Source organism: Typha angustifolia, chromosome 12 (genome assembly GCF_048772165.1).
Source record: "Typha angustifolia cultivar Huaian chromosome 12, ASM4877216v1, whole genome shotgun sequence".
NCBI lineage: Eukaryota > Viridiplantae > Streptophyta > Magnoliopsida > Poales > Typhaceae > Typha > Typha angustifolia.
This window is the reverse complement of record NC_133250.1, coordinates 6,039,794-6,064,253: the sequence shown is the minus strand read 5'-3', so window position 1 is coordinate 6,064,253 and position 24,460 is coordinate 6,039,794. Positions and strand designations below refer to the sequence as shown.

The 24,460-nt window shown below is 36.4% G+C and overlaps 1 protein-coding gene across 2 annotated transcripts in view; it reads left to right on the top strand.

Moving 5' to 3' along the window:
- The first annotated feature begins 1,790 nt into the window (after positions 1-1,790).
- The window catches only part of LOC140772107 (nicotinate phosphoribosyltransferase 2-like), a 29,971-nt gene continuing 7,301 nt past the window's right edge, over positions 1,791-24,460 (top strand). Inside the window, exons 1-8 of one of the 2 annotated variants that reach the window (XM_073114007.1) lie at positions 1,791-2,060; positions 3,027-3,171; positions 12,824-12,943; positions 13,106-13,240; positions 13,323-13,384; positions 14,495-14,570; positions 18,277-18,378; positions 22,826-22,942. In XM_073114007.1, coding sequence (XP_072970108.1) covers positions 1,894-2,060; positions 3,027-3,171; positions 12,824-12,943; positions 13,106-13,240; positions 13,323-13,384; positions 14,495-14,570; positions 18,277-18,378; positions 22,826-22,942 — 924 coding nt within the window. In that variant the 5' untranslated portion in view covers positions 1,791-1,893. The remainder of the gene's footprint in view (positions 2,061-3,026; positions 3,172-12,823; positions 12,944-13,105; positions 13,241-13,322; positions 13,385-14,494; positions 14,571-18,276; positions 18,379-22,825; positions 22,943-24,460) is intronic. The other variant, XM_073114008.1, reaches the window with a different exon arrangement.

The following is a 24,460-nucleotide window of genomic DNA, read 5'->3' as shown; positions in this document are numbered from 1 at the left end:
AAATCCACAGCCACAAGCCATAATTTTACTACAACGAAGAGGGTCATCGACGTCGCTCTTCTAGCCTTCTACTATGGTTGCCGCCGACCTAGCTTAGGTGCAGGGATCCCATGAAAGGGACCAAATGTGGCAGCGAGGGTCGAGAGTTGCTGGATAGCCGCTGGTGGAAAGCTAGGGTTTTCAACCCTGATTATCGAATAGTGGCGTTGGGAAGCTGTACTTCAATGATCTAATAGTGTTCTATTATGTGATTTAATCTAAAGGAAAGAGTGAAGCAAAAGTAGTGTGCTATACGTTCGTTGCCTAGACAATTGATGGTGGTTGGAAGAGAAATAGAAGATGATCGTGAGAACTCACATGGTGGAGCCCAAATGAAGTGGATTGGAAGACGATGAGCCATACTGAAAAAATGGAATGCCTAGGTGAAACTTTTTGGGTAAGAACAGGGATGCACGAAGAGCATCGCTGGACTAATTTTGCTGATGAAGGTAAACACAAAATTGATGGTTGAACACATAATAGTTAATGAAATTAAACTAAAAAGGATGAAGAACACATACTGATGAGTCGATGGTGGCATCTATAAGATCTAACGATGATTCAGTGATGCGAATCTATTATCGAATAACATGAATGATAGAGAGTAAAGAGAAGATGACAACATAGGAGATGATGAATAGAATAGGAGAGGGTCAGGTGTATGATAATAATTTTGTATTTATAGAAAAGGTGGAGGTTAGGGTTTTGTTTGGGTTAATATCAGAAGAGTAGGGAAGAAAAAGATAGTAAAGCATGTGACTAGCGCGTGCAATTTTTATATTTATTTTAAGGTGTTACACCGAGCACTACCTGTCGACTTTGGCCAATAGACATGGCTTGGGGCTGGTAGTTGGAGAATGTTTGAGTTTAACGATTTTTTGTGGTAACATTTTCTAGACCACTTTTTTAGCCATAGGTCTACACTTTGCCTTCCCCTTCTCGTCATTCGCTAGTGGTTGGAGTTTATTTGTTATTTATTTTTCAAATTGACTCCCTGTATTGTTTAATATGCCTTTTCCTCCCTGTAAATGTAGAACTATGCATGTTAGCGATAATGAAAGTTATGATGGAGTTACTAAACATCAGACCCTTTTGCTTATGTTTTGTTGTCGAGGCTAGTTTATTTCTAGATTTTTTTGTGCCCATCAAGTTTAATGTCATATTTTTCTTATTATAAAGAGCGTTTCTTAGAAGTTGTAGGGGCTTGTTCACACCATATCCCTTTTTTGTTGGATATTATATTTATATATTTGAGTGGTTGGAATTTGACAAATTTTCTTTATTTGATGTTTATTTTAGACCAACATGATACTTCTCTCACTATCTTCATTTATATTTGTTTGTAACTCTATAACAAAAAAAAAAGACCAACTATCTCTTATAAAGTTGGTAAGTAAGTTGTAGGGTCGACTCCAATTCAAAATAATTATTGTGAAGAAAATTATTCAGTAGTTTTTTTGCTTGACTCAATAGTTTAATTTAGCTTAGTTGATAGTCTAATGATACAGGCAACTTAGAGGAGCAACCTGACACTACGATGGTTCAGAGTGATGTCTTAGCGTTATTTAATTTAAAGCAATAGTTCGATTATAAATATAGCTTAAAACTTAAATTGATCAGCTTAATATATTAACTAAAAGTTAGTAATACCTTAAAGCTTAAGTGCCTCTAGCTAGGGTAGAACTTTTTGTAGCCCGTATCTAGCTTTGATAAAAAAAAAGCCGAAAGAGAAATAAAGAAAACTAGTACCCACGTGACCCTCGTTATCGGCACCGTCTTCGGCTCTTCGCTTCCTCTCGTTCTTTTCTCGCAAGGGCAGGTATCGAAACCCTAGATAGAAGAGGAAAATAGCCGATGGAATCGGCTTCAGCGTCGATCGTGATCCCGAACGGATCGATGGAGGAGACGCGATCGATTCCTCTGCCGACGAATCCGATGGTGACGCCACTCCTCACCGATCTCTACCAGTTCACTATGGCCTACGCCTACTGGAAGGCCGGAAAGCATCTCGATCGAGGCGTGTAAGCTTCGTGCGATTCCTCTTTTCTACTCAGATGAGGCTTTTGTGTCTTTTATTTAGTTCGTGGGTTAAATGCTTTTTCGATGTTGAGAAGATTTTGAAATTGGTGTTCTTGATTGTTAGTTTCTTCAAATCGGGTATTTCTAATCTTTTTTATTCTTTCTGCTAACTTGATTGATCAACTGAAGGTTCCTTAACATTGAATGAGGTACTTATGGAATGGACAAATGTTATCTATCTTTCCATTCTTTACCTTAGTTTAGCCGTTCCGTTGTATGAAAAGGGAGCTTTTTTACTCTGTCTATAGATCAGATTTTGTACAAAACAGGAAAGTTTATAAATGACATCCTGCATTATGCGTTCATTATCGTTTACCACCCCCTGCCGTTTGAACCTTCATGGTCCTTACTTTATTGTCTAACAAATACCCTCCTGTTGGTTTGCTGAGAGTTTCAACAGACATGGGGTAAAGTAACTGCATTCCTCAGATAAGAAAATAGGAATATTTTCTTTCTATCCCAATAAGTTAGCTAATTTCAGGTCAAAACATAATTTACGCAATAAAAGCAAAGGCAGGGGTTGGACAATGAAGGTCTAAAAGACGATGTAAATGATGATAAACATATAATATAGGGTATTATTTATAGATTTACCTAGAATTAAATTTGTGAGAAGCTTTTAAATATCTTCCTAAATAACAATGAAGCGAGATAAGTAGCCTAGGCTAGGTTGGAGGCACATTGGAGAGACCATAAAAATTCCTCTAGTATGGCCTGTATGGCAAGAGGCTCCCAGGGCACAACCAACCCTTGACAAAATCTGGCTTCCCCTTCTTTATTGATCTAATATCAGTCCTCACATGCTCCTGTGACTTCTGTTCTGCACATGGTTTGGTCACTCAAAAGATATTTATAGGTGGCCTTATATTGACCTGGTAACATTGATTGTCGGTTCAAATATATTTCAGCTTCGATCTATACTTCCGCAAAAATCCCTTTGGAGGTGAATACACTGTCTTTGGTGGTCTTGAGGAATGCATAAGGTTTATTGCTAATTTCAAAATAAAGGAGGAAGAGATCTCATTCCTACGATTTGCCATGCCCACCTGTGAGGTTTGGTTCAGTTCTTTACTTCTTATTCTAGTATTGATAGTCTTGCTATTATCTATGACACTTAACTCTTTATTTTACCCTATAATATTGTTCTACCTTGGATCCATTGGGGTTACGGTAACTCAATCATTGGGCCTTGGATTTTCCAACTTTTATTATACTGCCATTGTGCAAATTTAGCAAGATGTTTCTAAAAAGGCAAATAGAAAAGAAATAACCGAAAAGTATCTAGATCACATCCTTTATTTAAATTGGTTGTTTGAATTTAGGATTATTTAAAATAGGGTATAACCAATGCATCGTGCCATGTATCATAACAATTTTCATTTTTGTGTGGCAAGTAAGGCTTGTACATCTTCCCTCTTTGAATTTTGTGTAGGCAGGAACTTTGTTTATTGAGATGCCCTTTTAAAATTTATTTTATTAGTGTTGTAATATGTTTAAATTTTCTAGCTATTTGCTTTCCATTTGGCAAGAATTATAAGAATGATTGGAATAACCCACATATAAAATGATTATTCTATTTATAATCAATTAGTTTGAACCAATAACTAGTGAAAAGATCATGCATTTTGATATTGGTGTTGTTAATACTGATGATTACTTCTCTTAGTATGTATTAAAAGCATGTCATGTTAAAATATGATTGAAGTGCATTCTTTGATAAGAAACTCACTATTGTGGCGTGAATATGAAACATATTCATGGGTAGATGCATGCCCATGAAGCATGAATACATAACTTGGTTGCTGTGTCTGTGACATTGCCTGTTGGACACCAACACATGTTAGGCATAGCGTCACTATGTTGATACATGTTGCAATAGCAAATAAGGATTCAATTTCAAAATTGAAAAAAAGTATAGGATGCTCTTGGGGTACAACTCATTTGTTTGTAAGGTTATAAGAATTCGAGGTTAGATTGTTAGTTCGTGAGCCTAGATCAACATACCACATTTTAAGGGTTTGGATTGTTCTTTCCTCCGAAAGGTTACTCTCAAATCCTAGACCTTCTCTTGAACCCATGCCGCCGAACCTTCCCAAGTGAGTTCCACAACAGTAAAATCCCCTTTGTGGCAGGAACCTATGACCTAACAGTACAATCTAGCATCACTTAGCAATGATTCTTGAATTGGTAGATGTGTAATCTTCTTTAATTTTGGGATTTTGCTTACTGGTTTCAATTATCTCTTCTTTGTTCTTTTGCTCAATTTGGTGTATGGTTGTATCTCCAATTGAAGCTTTCACCCTAAACAACAACTTACTAGAGAAATCATAAGGAAATTTCCTGCAAAGTTTTTTTTTTTTGAATATTGAAGAATAATAGTTTTTTTTTTGAATATTGAAGAATAATAGTTTTTTGAATATTGAAGAAATTTCCTGCAAACTTCGACCTCCGGCGACCCCGGATGAGTTTTTTTTTTAATTTTTTTTAGTTTTTAATTTCCCTCATTTCCTCTCTCTTTCTCTTCTTGCACTGAGTAGATTTGATGACCTTTACTGTTGCTGTTGCGGTGAAGCAACAACACTAGTTGCTGAGAGCCTGAGAGAGGGGGAAGGGGGAGAGAGGGGGGGGGGAAGAAGTAAAGGAAAAATGGGATCCTTGCCTGTGAGTAATTTTTAAGTTGGTTGTTTTGGACTTTGACAGGGGGAGGGAAGAGAGAGAGCTTGATATTCATCAAAATTTTGAATTTTAAGTAGGTTAATACATTTTTTAAGTTTTTTGGCTTCATATGTGAGTAATTTGTATTTTCTTATTTTCCTCTCATTTTTTATAAATGTTTAGAAATTTTTACGTATTAAAAAATAATCCTATTCAATACGAGCAATTTATACTATTGATACGGCCGATATGTATTGTTTTTTAGGACGACTGATACGTATCATTTTTTCGGACAGCTGATATTGATCTCGATTCCGATCCCGATCCCAATACTAGGAACCTTGTGTATAACTTTGAAGTCACCAAAAAATATATTATTCTAAAACTTTCTTGTACATAGTGTATAATGTGGTACAGGATATCTTTCGACCCCTTAAAAATGCAAACCAGCTCCAAAGAGTCTGGCTCCTAAATAACTCTATGTAGCCCTGTCTCCTTAGCTACTCTCAGGCCCCTCAGTGTAGCTTTTGCCTCCGTTGCCAGCGTCGGCCACACCTCCACCTAATTGATCCCTGCACGAAACAGATCTCCATTAGAGTCTCTATGTTGCGCTGTCGGGCCAATAGGTCATAAGAATCCATCCACATTGATCTTGGCCCAACCTAGTGGAGGGGGATTCTCTTTAGTCACCAACACCTTTTGTGTACTATCAGCCGAACCCTTCTTGGCGTCATAATACTCCCTAGCCATGCTTAGACTCTTCCATGCTATTTGTCTAGGAGTTGTACTCATGGAAACACCTTAGATTTCCTTACTTTCCAAATTGAATATAAGGTAGCTACAATAATAGCCTTCATCTTGATTCTTTGCTCACGTGCATGGTTACTGTTACCTAGGGGTGACAATTGGGTCTGGATAGTCGGGTTTGGGTTGGGTCATGGTATTGTAAACATGAACACTATCCGTTTATTAAATGGTTACATGGGTTATAAACGAGTTATAAGGTGGCACAAGTTATTGAAATTTATATAAATTAGTTGGATTATAAAAGGGTATTTTTCGAGTTATAAAAATGTTTTTTTGGGTTATAAATGGATTTTTCATTTAATAAATATGTTAATTGGGCTATAAATGAGTTAATCGGGTCATAAACGGATTATCGTGTCATAAATGAGTCGACGGCTCATGTCATAAATGTTTTAAGTGGGTTGAGATAATAAACACAAACATGACCCGTTTAATAATCGGGTTAGATGGATTAATCTGTTTATAACCTAAATTAACCTAAATCTGATTAAACTAAATCTAAGCTCGTTTAAAAGTCAGGTTATCGTATCGAAACTGACAATTAGAAATGGGATAGAATTAATAAGTGTAAGCATTCTCGTCATAGAGAGGTTGTCCCTTTTTCGGCCAACCAATTTACCCTCAACCTGGTGGATCAACTCCTTATGACTATCAACACCAATACAATTAAAAGAGATTTTAATGGCGAGGTAGGTAAAAGGGAATGCCCCCTTAGAAATGTGCAACTTTCTACACAGTCTGGCCTTGACTTGAGTAGACAACCAAGGTGAGTAATACATTGAACACTTGGTCACATTAACTCTTTGATTTGTGGGGGTATAGTAATGATCTACCACAGTTTTAATATTTCTTGCATTTTGGCTCGAAACCTACACACAAATAAGATAATCATCTGCATATAGAAGGTGAGTGAGGGTCGGCTGCCATTTCCCTGTTCTTTGCCCTTTAATAAGGTTAGAAGCCACACTCTAGTTTAGTAAGGAGGTGAGAACTTGAGAACACAAGATGAAAAGATATGGTAACAATGGGGCATTATGCTTGATACCCCTCTTATGAGTGATCCACACAGTTGGAGTGCCATTAATCAACAAGAGAAAGACAGTGATTTGGTACAACCTTGGACCCACATACACTACTTAGAAACTTCTTAGGAAGGAGGTTTTTCTAGATAACCTCTTAGCTAAGCCAATTATAAGCTTTCTTCATTTCCAACTTCAAGATCATCATCGGGTGCGATCTACTATCATCAGCCACAGGATGGACCAGCTCTTGAGCGGCCAAGATATTATTGCTAATACTCCGGCTTACCACAAAAGCGGATTGTTCCATGCTAGTAAGGTTACTACGGAGCTTATCTTTAACAAGGACTTTAGGATACATTTGGTTGTTAGAATTAGATAAGAGGTGATAAGTCATCCCTAGGCTTATCTTATGGGATAACATATCCTCTAGGTTTACTAATCCTATACTACAATTCTAATTTATTATTTGGTTTATATAAGACTATATATGGGATAACTAAACAAAATTACATTATTATCCTCAAGAAAGAAAATTTGTAAGATCAATTACTATTTAAAAGTATCATTGATTATTTCAAAACTTAAATTACATCATTAAATATCATTAAATTATATTATAGTAATTATAAAAATGAAGCATGTTCAATTCAATATAATCAGAATTAAAACCAAATGTAATACGAATAATTGAATAAGTTATATAAAAATATTTGATAATAAAAAAATAAAAATGTTAAGTTCTTAAAATAGCAATACTTTAAATAAATAAAAAAAATATAAAATACTAATAATTAAAAAAAGAAATATAAAATTTGAGTAATTAAGATTGTTAGTTTTATTATTTATATATCTAATTTTTTTTTCTTATATAAGGGTAATATAGTAATAAAACTCTTGTCCCTTGATATATCATCCCACCCAAGACTCCTAATCCCATCTATTAATTTTGTACCAATTATAAGATTATGTGGGCCCACGAGATAACTAATCCAATCTCGTCTTTATATTCCTTAAACAAACGCCAAGGTAGCCAAAGCTAGAGAAGTTAGGCGACAAATCCTTCTTGGATAATGGAGAGACCAAGTCTTCGATGAGAATCTCTCTGTTGGATTTTATTGTAATACATATATGGTTAGATGCTGGAGTTCAAGATCACCCTTAGAGATGATCTTATAACATACATTACACAGAGTAATAGGTATGAAATCTTTAGGAGAACATGGATTGTTTTGCTTGGGAATTAGAGCAACGTAAATAGAATTCAATGTTTAGGTAGCTTACCAATGTGGAAGAAGTGCACGACAACTCAATAGATGGTAGGGCTTATTACATCCTAGTGAGCCCTAAACACCTCCACTAGGACGTCGTCAAGACCCGGGCTCTTACTTGTAGGCATTTCCTATACTAATGCCTTTATCTCTGCCCAGGACACATCCTTCTTCAATTCCCTCGCATCCTCGGTAGCCAGTATAGGGAGCCTCAACCAACTAGTGTCCTCCCTGATAGAGTTCTTCGCCAATCCTGACATTTTTCATAAAAGTGCACAAAGTCATTAGCCATAAGATCTGGGTTCGAAACCCATATGCTGCTATCCAACTGAATGGTAGAAATCTAGTTCCTCCTACGTCTCAAGGATGTAGTGAGGTGAAAGAACCTAGTGTTCATATCCCCATCTGCAACACATTTTAGTCTGACCTCATGCTACCACTTCAAGCTAGAATATCTTTATCTAGCATAAAAAGAAGAGAGACATGGTCATCTTAGAAGTAAGACTAATAGCCTCCTTCGCCTCAAGCTCATTGATTCGGGTTTTAAGCTCCTCCCTCTAGGCTTCTACATCCTCCACATGGCCCTTACTCCAGGTGGACAAGACCTTCTTGGTCTTACCCATAAGAAGGTTAAAAGCATGAAGGAGATTGCCCATTGGCCTATGATCCCACACCTTCGCCAATATCTCTTGGCACTCTGACATCTCAAGCTAGAACCTCTCAAACCTAAAAGGCTTGCATGCAATAGAGGCTCCCTAATAAAGTTGCAGAAGCAAGGTGTGTGGTTAGATGCAATTTGAGCAAGATGCTTAGCGGAACACATGGAGAATAATTCAATCCAATTCGTGTTAGCCTATTCCTTGTCCAATTTAACACTTCTTTCAAGGTTTCGAAACTTGGATTGAGATTGAGATCAACTGCCAGAAAAAATAATACATATCGGTCGAATTAGCCGTATCGGGCGATCGCATCGGATCAGACTATTTTTTATTACGTAAAATTCCAAATATTTTTTGAAAACAATTTCTAAATATTTAGAACAAGTGAAAAATAAAAAAAGAAAATTACTTATATAAGAAGTCTAAAAACTAAAAAAATATTCATTCAAATGATGAATTTAAAGTTGAGCTATAAATTTTTATGCTCATAAAAAAATTAATGTTGCAGAAGTGAAATGAAGATAGAGATCTCTATTTCTGTTCAATGTTGTTTTGCATCGGTAAGAAATGGTGAGTTAAAAGAGTGAGTGAGAGAGAGAAATGAGAAATGAAAAAACACTTATTTGAGTTCATCGGAGTGTGGAGCAATTGAAAGAGCTCGTTGGATTGACCATTGGATGGGTTTGGTGAAATGTGATGGGTGGAAAGAGAGTATATGAAAGATAGAAGGTAAAAACTTAAAATTCGAAAAGAAGACAGTTATGAACATTAATTACTGAAGTTTTTTAGGTCGTATATATTTATATCCGACCTAAATGTTTAGAAAACCCTATTTCAACCAGTTTCGACAGAGTTTCAATCTATATGACCATGATGGATTGGTTGATACGGCTAAAACTAGTTGATCCCAGACCAAAAGCAGTCAGCAGACTAGTTTCGGGTTAGGATCCCGATCTATTTCAGTCGATCCGTCTTGGGATCAGTTGAAACTAGGATCCTTAAGTGTTAAAATCACCCAAAATAACCAAGGAATATTAGCTGATGATACCTTATTGAGCTCTCTCTACAGCTCCTTTCGTCCTCCCAAATCCATGCTTGCACACTGCAAACATGATCTATGAAATTCTCCTATTTTGAGACTACTAGATGCATTGCGTACCTCGAGATCGCAAGTATATCCAAAGTTAGGCCATAATCTCTCAAGAGCACCCATTGCTGAGATGCACTAGACGCACAATCAAAGAAGCTCTGTTGAAATCTACATGAGTTTCTAATGACAACCATACTCACCCTGTGCTCCTAGATGATGTTGTCCCTCTTCCTTGTATGCCCCTTTATAATTCCAACATAGAATTTGAAGATTGCACATCATTATTAAACCAAAGTATAGGAAAAGGAAAAAGACTAGAGGGGTTAAGGCATATTGGCCTCTTTTAATCGAGCCAGCCTTTTTTGCCAAAGCCACATTCATTTCGGTATCCATAGGTATTGCCGTGGTGGTAGCCTTATCCAGGAACATTAGCATGATCTAGCTCTCAAAGCATAGCTCACCGCCATCCATAGAGCCCAGGTAAGGCAGATCTCACATGGGCAACAACATCCTCATGAGCAACTAAGTGGGAAAGAATTGGTGTGAAAGAGTTCGAGGGAGGAGAGCCAAGAAGCTACCAGCTGAAGAGGGTGGGGAAGCAGCTATGACTGGCTAGATAGGGTCCTGAGCCTTGTCTACTAGAGAAACACCCTTTGTCCATACTTGCACCGAGGGCTTAGCCATAAACCCACCAAACGTCAACATGATTAAGAGGCCATTGATGGACACTCTCTCAACAGGACAGAAAGATTGAATAGTTAACGGAGGCGCCTCCTTCGAGGTTTGGGATCAAGAAGCAAATGTACCGCCATCATTTCCAGAGGTTGTTTACCCTTTTCTAGCTTTCGCAAGATTCCCTCAGAATATGCAGCAAGGTTAGCCCTAGGCCTTGTCGCCTACGCATGTAAAGCTAGCTCATGGACTGCCTTAGATGAACCTTTAGCATCCTTTCGGTTTCCTTGAGCTGCACGTCCTCCAGCCTGATATTTTCCCAACTTTTCACTCTTCCGGTCCTCACGTGCATTAGAAGGCACATCATGTGATTCCCGCTCCCTAATTGAATCGGTTTGAGTGGACTCGGCTTATCTCCCATTGGCGGTCCAGTTCCTCTCATTGTACCGGCTCGCCTGGTGGTGAACCATCCTAGGGTTAGCCCCTCTTCCATGACTAGGTTTTGTTGATGTGTGGCGGACTCCTCTTCGTTGGTCATATTCGGCCTCCTAGCCATTGTAATCCAAGGCCCATAATTCTCCTCCATTTTATTCTTGGAGCTCTACCCTGCATTGCTTGCTTACTTACACCCTCTCATCCTTTTCCAATGGATTGTCCATAGCTGTACTAGAGCTATCTCCCTCTTTCCTCTTGCTATTCTTGCATTGGTCCTCTTAGTGACCTATAACCCCACATGCATAGCAAACCATGGGGAAGTCTTCATGTTTTACACGTTGGTGGTGCCTCTTCTCCTTTGGCCCAATCTAGACAACTTTCTTGAGCGAGAGCTCTATGTTCACCTCCACACACATGCAAACCTTGATTGATTCTTGGCCAAGGTGGTGTCGTCATGTAAAGGCCTCTTGACATACCCATCAATGGGCATTAAGTTCTCCAACTCCTAGTATGCAGGGGTAGGTGTTGTAATTGAATCCACACCGGCCCCGTTTTAAACTCTGTCAGAGATGGATGAAAATCATCCTTCCATCTTATCAAGTGCAGCAATTATCCATTAATGCTCTAAGGGTCTTCAGTGAGGATAAAAGCCATGCCTTCCTATAAAATCGGAAGATATAGTAGCCTTCACCCATGTTTGAGATGACAAACTTTTCAATGCCAGTCCATTTTCTAGCCGATTGCATCTTAAGCAACTCAAGCAGGATGGCTCTCCTAGTCTCCCTAGAACTGGTCTTCCACCTCTTTCTGTATTTATCCAGTACCTCGGGCTCAAGAATGATGCTGTCCTTTGTTTGCTTCTTAATTCTTATACACCTTGTCCGGTATCAACCTCATTGTCGTCGGCTGCTGTGTCTTTTGAGCCACCATCCCAGCCTAGGACTGAGGGTGGGTTTGTCTACTGGGGCTTGGTCAAGGTCATGAATCTTAGTCCCTGGTCCACTCGACTTGGAGGAGAGGCTCTTCTCTAGTGGGCGTCTTCTTCATCCTTCATCCCCTTCGCTCTGCCTTCCTTGGTTTCTCCTATCCTCACTTGCTCTAGTAGGTAATGAGGAAGAACTCTGTGAGTGTTGTAATATTTTGCTAAAAATATATTTAGCAATAGTTAAGTAGAATTATGATTCAATACATAATTTGGGGGAAAAATAATATTATCAGATAATTTCTAATTATGCTGAAATTATAGCTCAAAATTATAAAATTTTGTTTCAAATCAACTCATATGGAGTTAATCTAGTGTTCCTACACTTAATTTGGCTTAATTTGAATAACTTTGACATATTAATTTCATAATGTTTAAAATTTGAAGAAAATCATGGTTTCCCTTTGATTTTCTATGTTTTGAAGAGTATTTTATAGATCTAGCACAATGAATGACTTTTACAAATGATAAATCTAGCTTCAATTTGCTACATCTAGGATGATTTCAGATTTGGTTTCTATACCAAAGAAAATAGGAAGAGAAAATATGAAAAACATATTTTCTGATGTGATATGAAGTTCCCATCTTTGGATCTTCTCTTCTCTTCTCTTCTCTTAGATCTCTCTTTGTCTGCTTTTTGTTCTTTTTGATTTGGGAAATAACCCTACATGCAAAGAGATCTCAAAAGGGATATGTTTTGAGTAAGCTAAATGTGTATCAAGTGGCAGTCAGGACATGGCACTCATATCTTTTCATATCAAGTGATACCGGTGATACAGGCAATGCATGTTGGCATGGGGTGGCACACCTCTACTAGCTACTAGCACGATTCATATTTGTTTCAAAAGTTTCACACCTTCTGCATTTGTGAATATTGTGAAAAGTTTGGCCCTCTATTTATTGATTCTTTGGAAATACTTCTGTAAACTGTCTGTTGGGTTTCATTATAAATACGTTTGTAAACTGTTTGTTTGGGTTTCATAGAGTGGAAGAATCTACATGATTAACTGCTAGTATTCTGCTTTAATTTATGACTGCTAATGATAATATTTTAATCCGTGACCAGTCATATGAAGTATGTAGTGAACTTCTCTTTTTCTCCTGATTTCCTCTAGGATGGATTCTTCAGTTATCTCATGGCAATTGACTGCTCAGAGGTTGAGGTTTATGCTGTTCCTGAGGGTTCTGTTGTGTTCCCAAAGATTCCCTTAATGAGAATTGAAGGGCCAGTTGCTGTAAGCTCCATAAGTTATATTTCTTGAAACAAAATCCTGAACAGTTAACATGATTACATGAATGACACTAATATTCTTTTGTTCAATTTCTACTTTGATGTATTGCTGCAAGCCTGCAATATCTTCAGTTTTTGAGATCTGTAGTATATAATTTTTTCCTAGGTTGTCCAGCTGCTTGAAACTCCTTTCCTTAGTCTTGTCAACTATGCCTCTTTGGTTACTACAAATGCAGCAAGACACCGTCTTGTTGCAGGAAAGTCAAAGACTTTGCTTGAATTTGGACTTCGGCGAGCACAAGTAGGTGTTGTTCTTTACTTCTTTTGTAGATTTGTTAAATCACTACATAGATATCTTCATCATTTTGTTCCCTCATTCTTAGGGGCCTGATGGAGGAATAAGTGCCTCAAGATATTGCTATATGGGAGGATTTGATGCAACAAGGTTTATACTTTTGAACAATGAGTGCCATGTTGTAGGTGTCTTTCCATTTTTTATTCTTTGTACTCTTAAGAGAAATAAGCTTCTTGACATTGTGCTACCTGTTATTATGAAGTTCTTGTTCTTATATCTTCAAAAATTTAGAATAACAAACACTATATCTATTCTCGCTGGACATGTTTGTTCTTTAGGAGTTGGTCTTAATCTGCATAGCTATGAGCGCTTAAAGAGTAGATATGTGGATTTGTCTTTTGCATGAAATGTCTTTATTTTTAAATATTAAAAATTTCCTATTGTATCAGATTTATATTACTAGTTAATTAGCTGTAAAGGCTGACCAAACTGCTGATGCTTAGCTGGACTATTTTTTTAAATATATGTTGTCACACCTTATCAGATTTCAAGTTATTACTTCAGATTTCTGACTACATGCAAGAAAGATAATTGTATATCTATCTTTTATTTTTTTCTGAAAAATGGGTAACTGCTTCTTTGGAGGATTTAATATGTGGAAATATTAAATCTAGGAAAGAAAGCCTGAAATAACTAGACTTGTATCTGGCTTTAGCGTAATGGAAATTCAAAGATAACATTTTGTTGCTAAAAATTTCAAATAGATCATAAACTCTTGTTGGATAATGGATGGCAAGAGGTTGCCTCTGATCATGCAAATAACTGTGTGTTTAGTAAACAGAAGTTCAAACATAGTCCATATATGAATCTGATTTGCCCTTGCAACTGCAATATCACTTTCCTTTTGTACTTCTAGGTTTTCCTTATCCTTTTTTTGTTAGAGAAAGCACGGATAAGTTCCCCCAAAAGTGCACGATCTACTTTCCTAGATGTAATTCATTCAATATCTTGCTTCCTTCCTGACAAAGATCGTCTGAAGTACAAGATCAATAAAAAATTTAGTGCAAAAAAGATGATGACATAAAATCTATCACCCAGATCCTATTTTAATGTGAGATACCATTTCAACATCATCCTTTCATGCAAATGTTACTTAGTCATTCTTTCACGATTGTTAGAGTAAGAAGTGCATTTATAATTGTGAGTAATTGTTTTTTGATTTATTGCTGTATGTTGATCAAGGATTTCATATGTTAACAGCAATGTTGCAGCGGGAAAGTTGTTTGGCATACCCCTTCGTGGAACTCACTCTCATGCATTCGTGAGCTCTTACATGGTAAATGAAATTTACTCATTTTGGCAATTATCTATTGGAACTTATTGATCACACGCCCACTTGCTGTAAGGTTTTAATTAGTGTATGTTGTTGATCCTCTTGATGAACCGGACTTCCTATCTACTGTCAAGTATTCTGTTACCACTAGAAATTATTTAATGAAGGTTTATCTTCAGCCGCTATATGATCCCTACAATAAAAGCAACGATGACTACAAAGCCTTTGGTTCCAACTATTTGGGATCGGCTATTTGGATCCTTCTTCTCCATTCGGCTCTATTTAGCGCATCGTCTTGTGAATTGCTATATGATCACACCGATTCTTAATCTTGAATGTGTCTTTAAGCTTGAAACTGTTGATATTTAATTTTATATTCTTGTACTTGTCGATATTTGTGTGATAATAATGGTGGCTTACTTTGGAGTACAAGAGTAGCTGAATTTTTTAAATCAATAATACCCAAAAAGCCTCGAGTTGACTTGGTTATTCAAAAGAAATCCTACTCTCGAAGATATGTAAAACCTTCGGGTGAAAATGGCTCTAGTATGGATTGAATAATGGGCAAAACCATTTCTTATTATGAATCGACTTAGTGGGTGAGCCTAATCCCATTGGGTTGAGGTGACGGAAGAGGGTTAAGGACGTGCCTATTCAGTGTGTAAATGAGCCGATTCTGAGCGAGCCTGCTCTAGCTTAGGCTCAGCTCGAAATTAGTTTTGAACCATAATTTAATGTTTAGGCTTGGCTCGGCTCAACTCAAGCCCGAGCCGAGCCAGACCGAGCCTGAGCTTGGTTAGAGGAGGAGAACGAGGTAGCAGTGACGATGGGGATGATGGTTTGCTGAAGGAGGAGACCAATGGAGGAGGAGGAAAAGGAGGAGGAGGCGACTTGTGTAAGAAGGAGGAGGTGGCGTTTTGCCGATGGAGGAGGAGGTGACGATGATGCTTGTCGATGGAAGAGGAGGCTGATGGATGAGGAAGAGGGAGATGATCGGCCACCAAGAGGAAGACGATTGGCCACCAATAGGAAGAACAAATTTTTTTTTTTTTGAACGATTGGTTATTTGAAGAGTTAGTGGTGTTTGGGAAATGAGAATTAGTGATTGATGGGAGAGAGGAGTAATGGTGGCTAGGAAAAATAAAATGGAGGCTAGGTTGGTCGTATCAAGAGAAAAATGAGGTATAAGCATTTAAGCAAGTTTTGTACTCTTAGCCACGTGTAGAATGGAGAGTAAAGGAGTAGATTAAGATATTAATATATATATATATATAATTTTGAGCTTATCGAGTTGAGCTTGAGCGAGCCGGTCTTGGCTCAAGCTCGGCTCGAAATTAAATTTCGAGCCCTACTTTTTATTTAGGTTCGGCTTAGCTCATTACAAACCGAGTCGTAATCGAGTTGAGTCCAAGTTGAACATGAGCAGCTTATTAATTTGCTTTTGTAGATTACTCATTATGTTTTGGGTAATTGCTTATGTGGATTAGTTGAACTCGAGTTTGTTCAATTTGACTAATCAAGTTAGGTTTAGGTTTAATTGTTTATTAGAGTTGTAATCGGTTAGGTCGAGCCTAATCCCTGATTGATGCACGAAGTTGGCTAGGTCGACCAAGTCAAGTCAAGTAAGATAGCCAGCAAACATGTTTGTGGTGTGCACCTAATGGTGATTAGTTAGGATTTGGTTCAAGTCAGTATGACACAAGCTAGCTTAGCTAGGCCGACCCAGTCGGTTAAAGAACCACTATATAATCTGTGGAGCACCCCTCATGATGATTGTTGAATGAATTGAATCCTTGCCGTAACTCTCTCTCTCTCTCTCTCTCATGTTCTCTTTTCTCACACCGAGCTCGACCCTTGGCATGGCCACCGTTGCCCTTCTTTTACGTTCGACCACTCGACCTAGAGAATTGGTCCCCTTCTCCCCTTTGTTTAGCTCACATAGTACCCCATATCTATCTTAGCCACTATACCATCTTCCATAACCCTAACCCTAGCCATATTTTCATTTTTCATCAACTATGTCTATCCCGTATCCACTAACCTTTGGTCATTGTATTAGTCATAACTTTTGATCTAGCTATCGAAACAACGAGATCTTGATTGCATTGGATTCCTTACTTCTAAAAGAATAACATATCCAAATCTCAGGTCATTGTAGTGTGTAGATCGACTAGCATTGCCTTCGCAAGTTCCATCTTTAGTTCTGTCTAGAACTACTTTCTAGATCGGTTCCATCTTGCTCGAGGGTGATTGTAAGATATCCTTACCCACTTCTCATTTTTGGATATGCATATGAATACAATTAGTAGATGGATAACAAAGTTGGTTACCATATTCATCATTGTTGTTCTGGTTAGCAATTATCGTGCCAATGCCAAGTCTTCACGTGATAGAGGAGTTGCCAACAACACTCACGAATATTGATATGGAAGGTTGTGAAATGCCTTGTAATGAATTCTATGGCCAATGATGGCCATGTCGGTCAGCATGCCCTTGTGTCGAGTCGTGCCAGTTTGGCATGAGTGCATGCCAACCCAGGTCGATGTGGAGCGCATTTTTTTAATTTTTCTTATTTCCATCAATCATCATCAAACAACTTTTGTATTATTTATGTGTCGGCAGATGAAGTTATCATCATTAATATGATTGAAGATTATCAACAGTATTTTAATGCAATATTTTGTTGTTATTCTTATGTCGGCAAATGAAGCTTTTGATCCTCTCTGTCATTTTACATTCAACTAGACATTAGTTTTAATTATTAACTAATATTAATTAATATTATATGTTGAATGCTATTATATGTTTAATTATATTATGGAGTGTGAAATCATTAATAGAAGGGAATTTTATAAATCATACTCTACGTTTTATCTATTTTGTGATTCATTCCTCGTTTTTGAGGTTTTTATAAACTGACTCCTACTTTTTTCTTATAATTCTTATTTAACACCTTCCGTTAATTTAAATGGTACTAGCAAAGAAATATTCTATCATAATGTATAAAATAATTTATAAATATCTAAATGACTTATGACTTGTTCAGAGGAGGGGTAGAGAGGAGAAAAAGTAGTGGTGGGGGTATTTTAGTAATTTGGTCGATATTTGTTACTTAAAATAATGTCAGGGTTTAATACGAGAATTATAGAGAAAAATGAGGGGTCGGGTATAAAATCGTCAAAGACGAGGTGTGAATTACAAAATAGGTAAAATGTAGGGTGTGATTTATAAAATACCCTTAATACAAATTTTAATAAATATATTCAATCATATTATGTGTTGAGTAATATTTATATTTGACTATTACTATATCTTAAATAAAATAAATCATTTATAAAAATAATTTAAAGATAAAAGAATGTTACGTAGGTTTTAATACATATTCAAACTAAAAATAAAAAATTGATGTGTTGAAGGCCTAAAAACATATTTAAATATTCTAAATTTTTTATTAAAAATGTTAAATGTGTACTAGTATCACACAGGGGTGTGCTTTTGGCACGACTATCGTTGTCTCCATAGAAGGTTTCTTTGAGGTTTCCATGGTTGGAGGATAGGGCACAAAATTCTATGGCCATCGGGCACTATTCGTGCTGACTGGCACAGTCATCCTTGGTTCTTAATCTATTTCTTGTATTTCGAAGTTCCAACTTGCTTTGGAAGTCTATGTATCTAATTACACTAAATTGTTAAATATTATTCTTTTCAGAACCTTAATGAGATTTGTGACAAAGAACTTCGGAGTTCTGATGGTTCAAGTACTTGTGAAGATTTCGTTATACTGGTGCAAAATTGGCTCAACAAAATCCAGGTGATTATGGAATTTAATATTGCTACAGCGACAACTATTGTCTTGTTTCCATATTCCTATTGTACATTTAATAGTGGTGCATTTATTATCTTTGATGACAAATAAAAGAATAAGTTAATTGCTTTTGACGTCTCAAATATTCACTTCATTTGGTCACACATGCTATTCCGTAAGAAGGATTATATGCATTGTTGATAAACATGCCATCTGTTTCATAAGATTAGATATTTTCATAATGGAAAATCTATCTAGATTACAAACCTCGGTGTATAGGTTGCATGATCCTTATCTGCGGACAACACAGTAGATGATGCTGCAGAGTACAGAGTACAGACCACTTGGCATTATAGGTTTCATGACAAACTCCTATTCTGCCTATTTTTCTTTTTCTTTTCTTTAGAGGCTGATGACGATCTTTTCTGTGATTTCCTTTTATGTTGGCACCCAGTTGTACAGTTTACCTAAATTGTCATGGAACTTCTCATCTCCAAATTCTGCTCCTCAGACTTCATATTTTTGAGAAAAAGAACCAGATGATGGTTATCTCTATAGTTAAACATGATCAATTATTGTGGATAGTCGAAAAGTATTCACAAGGCAACTAACATATGTATTTAACAATCTTGAGGTCATCAAGTTATGTTCAATATTTCTAAATAGTTAAATGTTGAAATGCACCTCTTTATATTAAACTATTTGAGTATGAAAGAGTCTCTGTACAAAATTATGTCATTCCAAAGAAGTCCGCTGTGTATATTTCTTTGACAAGAATGAAAAACCAACTTGTGTTTACAACTTAGTGACGTCCACATATTTTTGTTTCATTTCTTGAGTAATATTTTTGGGATGCAATTATTTTTAGGTCATCCATATAGTAACACAACAACAATGAAACCTACAACCCTGGCTACTTGGAGTCAGCAATATGGATACATTTCTACAGCTCTTTTTTCTGCAAGGTTCTCTATTAATTGAATATTATCATGATATCACTATTTCTCTCACGTCAAATTTATTCTTACACTGTCTCTGAAGATTCTCCTTACTTGAATGAGGTCACCTCTTCTATGCATTATGTATTCTCAATTGGACATAGCTAAACATCTCAATTGATTGTCACATAACTTGCCGTTAGTGGATGCTACACATACCTTGTGTTATGAAAAAAATTCTTTTCTACTTCTCTAATAAATCTGCAGATTCCCAGCATCCTTGTCTATAATTAATAAAAATTACTCTCTTATATCAGTCATTCTATTAACTGGATGGATAAATTGATCTTCAAGATTATGTTGTATCCAGATCTAAGTGGTTAACATGTTCTAATGATTATTCCCTTTCATTCCGAAGAATCTAATTTGATAAGCACAGGTTATACTACTATCTCAAACTTCTGCACCTTTTTTTGTTGCAAAGATCAGAAAGCTATTTAGACAGAATATTAGGGAGTGCTTGTGAGAATGAATGGAACAAACAATATCAGGCTGGCTGGGTTCCCTGTCAGGGTTCTGCAGCTGAGAAGCCAAGTAAGAGGCACATCATATGGCCAACTAGGCCACAAGTACTTGAAATGTGGCTTCAAGTACTATCAGCTGTCATGGAGGTGTTCCCCAAATTGGACGTTGTGATCTTATTCTCTATCTGAGATCAGAGATACCTGATGACAAAAATTATTTTGGAGTTTTGAAATTGAAATGGCATCAATTGTTTGGATATACATCCTTAAGGGCAAATATGGAGTTTTATATAGGCTGCCTGTGCTTATCTTGCCCATGGCATCCAACTATATTTTCGTGATGCATACATTGACATTGTTATATTGAAGTTCATATTTTTCTGTCAATTTTTGACCTGATTTATTGATGTTGCCAATTATGAACTCCTTATGTATCCTAGAATCCAGATTTTTTTATGGATCCAAATGGTTATATTGAAATTTCTATGCTTCAACTAAGTTTTGATGACTTAACACTTGGGGCAACCTTTTCTAATCTTTTGGTGTATTAAGCTTTTTATCTGTTGACATATCTTAATATTTGCCAAGCATGTCTGGCTAGTAATTTTATAGAGTAGGATAATGGAGTTTGTTGGTTCCAATCTGAAGATGCTAAGAGAACTTAGGAAGGTTAATCCATAATGACCTTGTTCCATTATTTAGATTTTACACTATCCCAAGAGAGATGGGTCTATTAACCAAGATAGAGTTTCCAGTTATGTAGTAACTAAAGAAAGGAAAATGAAATGCTTAAGGAAATGTAACAGCTCTTTTAAGAGGAAAGAGAAAGATCTCATTGTCATCATGTGTACTCAGCTAGAAATAGCCAATGTAGTTGTTTATGGTAATTTTTCACCATGAATACCAGGAAATTTCATATTGAATATTCCATCACGAGAAAGAAAGTAGAAGCTAGATAGTAGATTAAGATGCATTACTCATATAGGGATTTGATTGCCTTGTGATGATTGGAAAACTATATCTAGAGAAACCACAGTTTAGCCACAAGCACAATGGTTGTACCTGAGCAAGCAACAAGCTGGAAAAAGAATAGACAAGAATATTCTATTGCTATGGCCACAAACCCAGCATGTGGGCAGTTACAAACTCTAAAAACCACATCAGTGCTTTAAATAGATGAAATATTGGCCAAGGCAAGAGTACTGGCAATAGTGTATTTGAACATTTGGAGAATCATAAGTTAGTGCAGTGATGAAATCAGGTCTGGAAAGTTGTATCTTGGCAAGCACAACATTTTTGATGAAGGAAATAATATGGGTGTGTCCTACAATGATATGGTGGACCCTCCAATAGAGATGAGAAAGGCAGAAGATGAAGAGAAGAGAGAGAGAATGTTGTTTTTTTAGAGAGGAGAATTAATAGGGAAAGAGAGAACATGGCACACTTGGCCAAAAGCAAACATCTTTTATAAATCAATTGTTTGTTACATGTTTGAGCACTCTAATGGCCTTTATAGGAAACCCTAACTTAAGCCCTAAGAAATCAACTTGTAGTCCAATAAGACTCTCAAATAACCTAAAATGAAATACTAATTTAGACTATTTGTGTACTCTTTAATAAAATAGTATAAGATAATCCTCGGTTGCTTTTATTGACTGCTACAGCTTTTGATGCTACAGTGCTGCAATAGATGTTGCTAATAACCCTAAGTCTAGAAATTATATGGACTCTATCATAGATTCATCCTTTATTATATGATGCTTCTGCTGCTAAGTCATGAATCAACCATATGATCTTCATAATTTGATGGTGTATATCAACTTGCTTACACAATCGATTGTTGCAATAATGAATCCATACACGTGGATTAATAGACATGGATTTTTGCATGATTTGTTTGAACAACAATAGTGGAAGAATTTGTTGACTTGAAGAAGGGATCTTGGTATTGGTATTGAATCTATTGATAATTCTTTTGATAAGCAAGAATCTAATCATCCACACGGTAATTTTCTTGTAATTTATTAGTGATGTTGATTTTTTCAACAAGATCATTTTTAGATATCTTTTGAGGTAGATCTTCAGCTGTAAACTTTTCAATAGATGAACCTTCTGGGACATATTGGATTGAGAGCAACTGTTTATAGATCTTGAGAAGGCACTCCATGATGCATCCTAAGAGCCTTAGAGGTGGCTCATGATTCTTCAATCGACAAACATTACATTTAGTAACAAAATTATCGAGCTTTCCCATCAACTCTGTAATAATAGACATGTCCAATAAAAGTCTTCTTGCCTAAGCATAAGATATTGTGGGAATTTTTGGGTCATTGGTACAGAAAAAGTGAAGATGAAAATAGGAAAATAGGGAATCAAGGAAGAAAAGCGACATATGGGATTAGGATATTCACTTTGATACCAAATTGATGTAGGACAAATATAGGTGTATCTTATAATGCAATGGTGGACCTTCTGATAGGGATGAATAAAAGAAGAGAGAATGTAGAAGATATATAAGAGAGAAATGATATTTTTTATAGAGAGAGAATAGATGGGACAAGAGAGATACCATGGTGCACCCAGCCAAAAGAAAACTTCTTTTCATAAATTACTGTTCATTGCATGTTTGAGCTCTCTGATGCCCTTTCATGGGAAAACACCTAACTCCCTGAGAAATCAGCTTTTAACGTAATAGGACTCTTAAATAACCTTTTAAAAAGACCTAATTCAGACTACTTGTAGATTATAGACCCCAACCCTAGATTTTCATCCTTCATCAATTTGTCTCATTTGTGAAGTTGAAATTAAATGTTGGAGAATCTTTCTAAACTGTAAGCTGAATATTTGTAGTTTCACATTGTCTATAAATCAAGCATTCAATGTAATATTGTAGCTGCTGACTTGCACAATGACAGAACCTATTTATATATCATTTCTAATTGCGAGAGTGTTGTTTAACTTACCATTAAAATTCTCAGTTCATGCTTTCAGAGGACAAATTCGTTGCGAAGTTTCTTTGCGGAAACAAATCAAAGTGAACTGGCAGCGTTCACATCATATGCACTGGCTTTCCCAAATAACTTTCTAGCCCTTGTAGACACATATGATGTAAGTTGATTCTTTCTGGGTTTTCTGTTCTCATATTTTCTGCTATTTTTTTATATTATTTCTGATTATCAGTTCTTAGACTTGTTTTCTTATTTTAATTTTAAACAAGTGGGCAGGATTCTTGAAGCATTTTCTGGAAAGCATGCTTGTCAGTTACTTAAGCTTATATTCCCCTAAGGACTGCAGTGCCTGGATTATAAGGTTTTTACAGTAACAAGGGGATATATTTGTATCCAGGACATCTATATCTAATAGAACCAACCACATACATGCCAGCTTCGTATTTACATATTCGTCAATGGAAGTGTTATAAAACCAGAAGAAATATTTAGTGTTACTATTCTACTTTCCAGGACATCAAATCTTTGATTGAGATTGCAACTTTCTTAATATTTCCGAATGTCATGAACTTTGATCCATCTTTTGGCAAGATTATCAAGAGCTGAGGAATCCACTCTGTTTCAACTTCCCAACCAACTGTTGATCCATTAGATATGTTTTTTGCTGCGTCATTATGTCTGGCCCAATATAAGGATGTTCTTATTAGGTGATTCCTTAACCTCTATAGTCAAGAAGCTATGAAGCACGAACCTGAAATAAATATGATGTGGACATGGCGATATAACAAATGTTGAAAAATAGGCCGCAGACAGAATACGGTGAAATAAATAAAAGAATAAAATATATAGTTTACTGATACATCTGAAGCAAAAGCTTGCAATCTAATAAGAAGTATTAATGAGAATTTAGAGATAATAAGGGATTGAAAGACTATCAAAGTGTACAAATTCTAAAAAGCCACAACAATTTTGAATTTTCATTACAAGCTATAAGAAGTATTCTTGATAGTTAGAGCTTCGAACATAATAGTGTTCCTTTTTCTATGTACTTTTTTCCTTTTTCATGTTTGACTTGTTGAAATTTGCATTAGTTGTAACGTAGAATTTAATTATTGATTTTTTATTTTTCTTCTATATATATATATATACTCTATTTTTTGTCATGTATTCTTGCCCCTGGATGCATCAGACATGTACTTCCTGAAGTGTATTCGTACATACAGACAGAACTACACTGATGCTAGTGTGCTTTTCAAGATATTGCATCTACTGCACCTCCAGTACGATGGCAAATTTACATGTTCTAATGTTTTGAAAGAAATGAAGAGGGACTTGAGAGTAATCTAACTAGAGGTGGATAAAATGGATAAGCTCTTATCAGTTGGTACTGTCTGGATGGCTGCACATCTGGTTCTAATACCTTGGCATTGTGAGGTTTCAGTAAGGATAAATCACTGCTAGAACACTAGGCACAATACTGTGCTATTTACACTAGGCAAAATGTGCTGAGTCTGCTGACTGCATGGAAATGAATTGTTTCAAGGTTTAAATAACAACAACCTCTTAGTGGTCGTGTTTCATTTTCACTTGCTCTCTCCTCTTTCTCCATGGACTGCTTGGTTTTCATCCCATTGTGTCCATGTAGGTCCTTATAGCCATCTTTATGTACTTTTTCTTA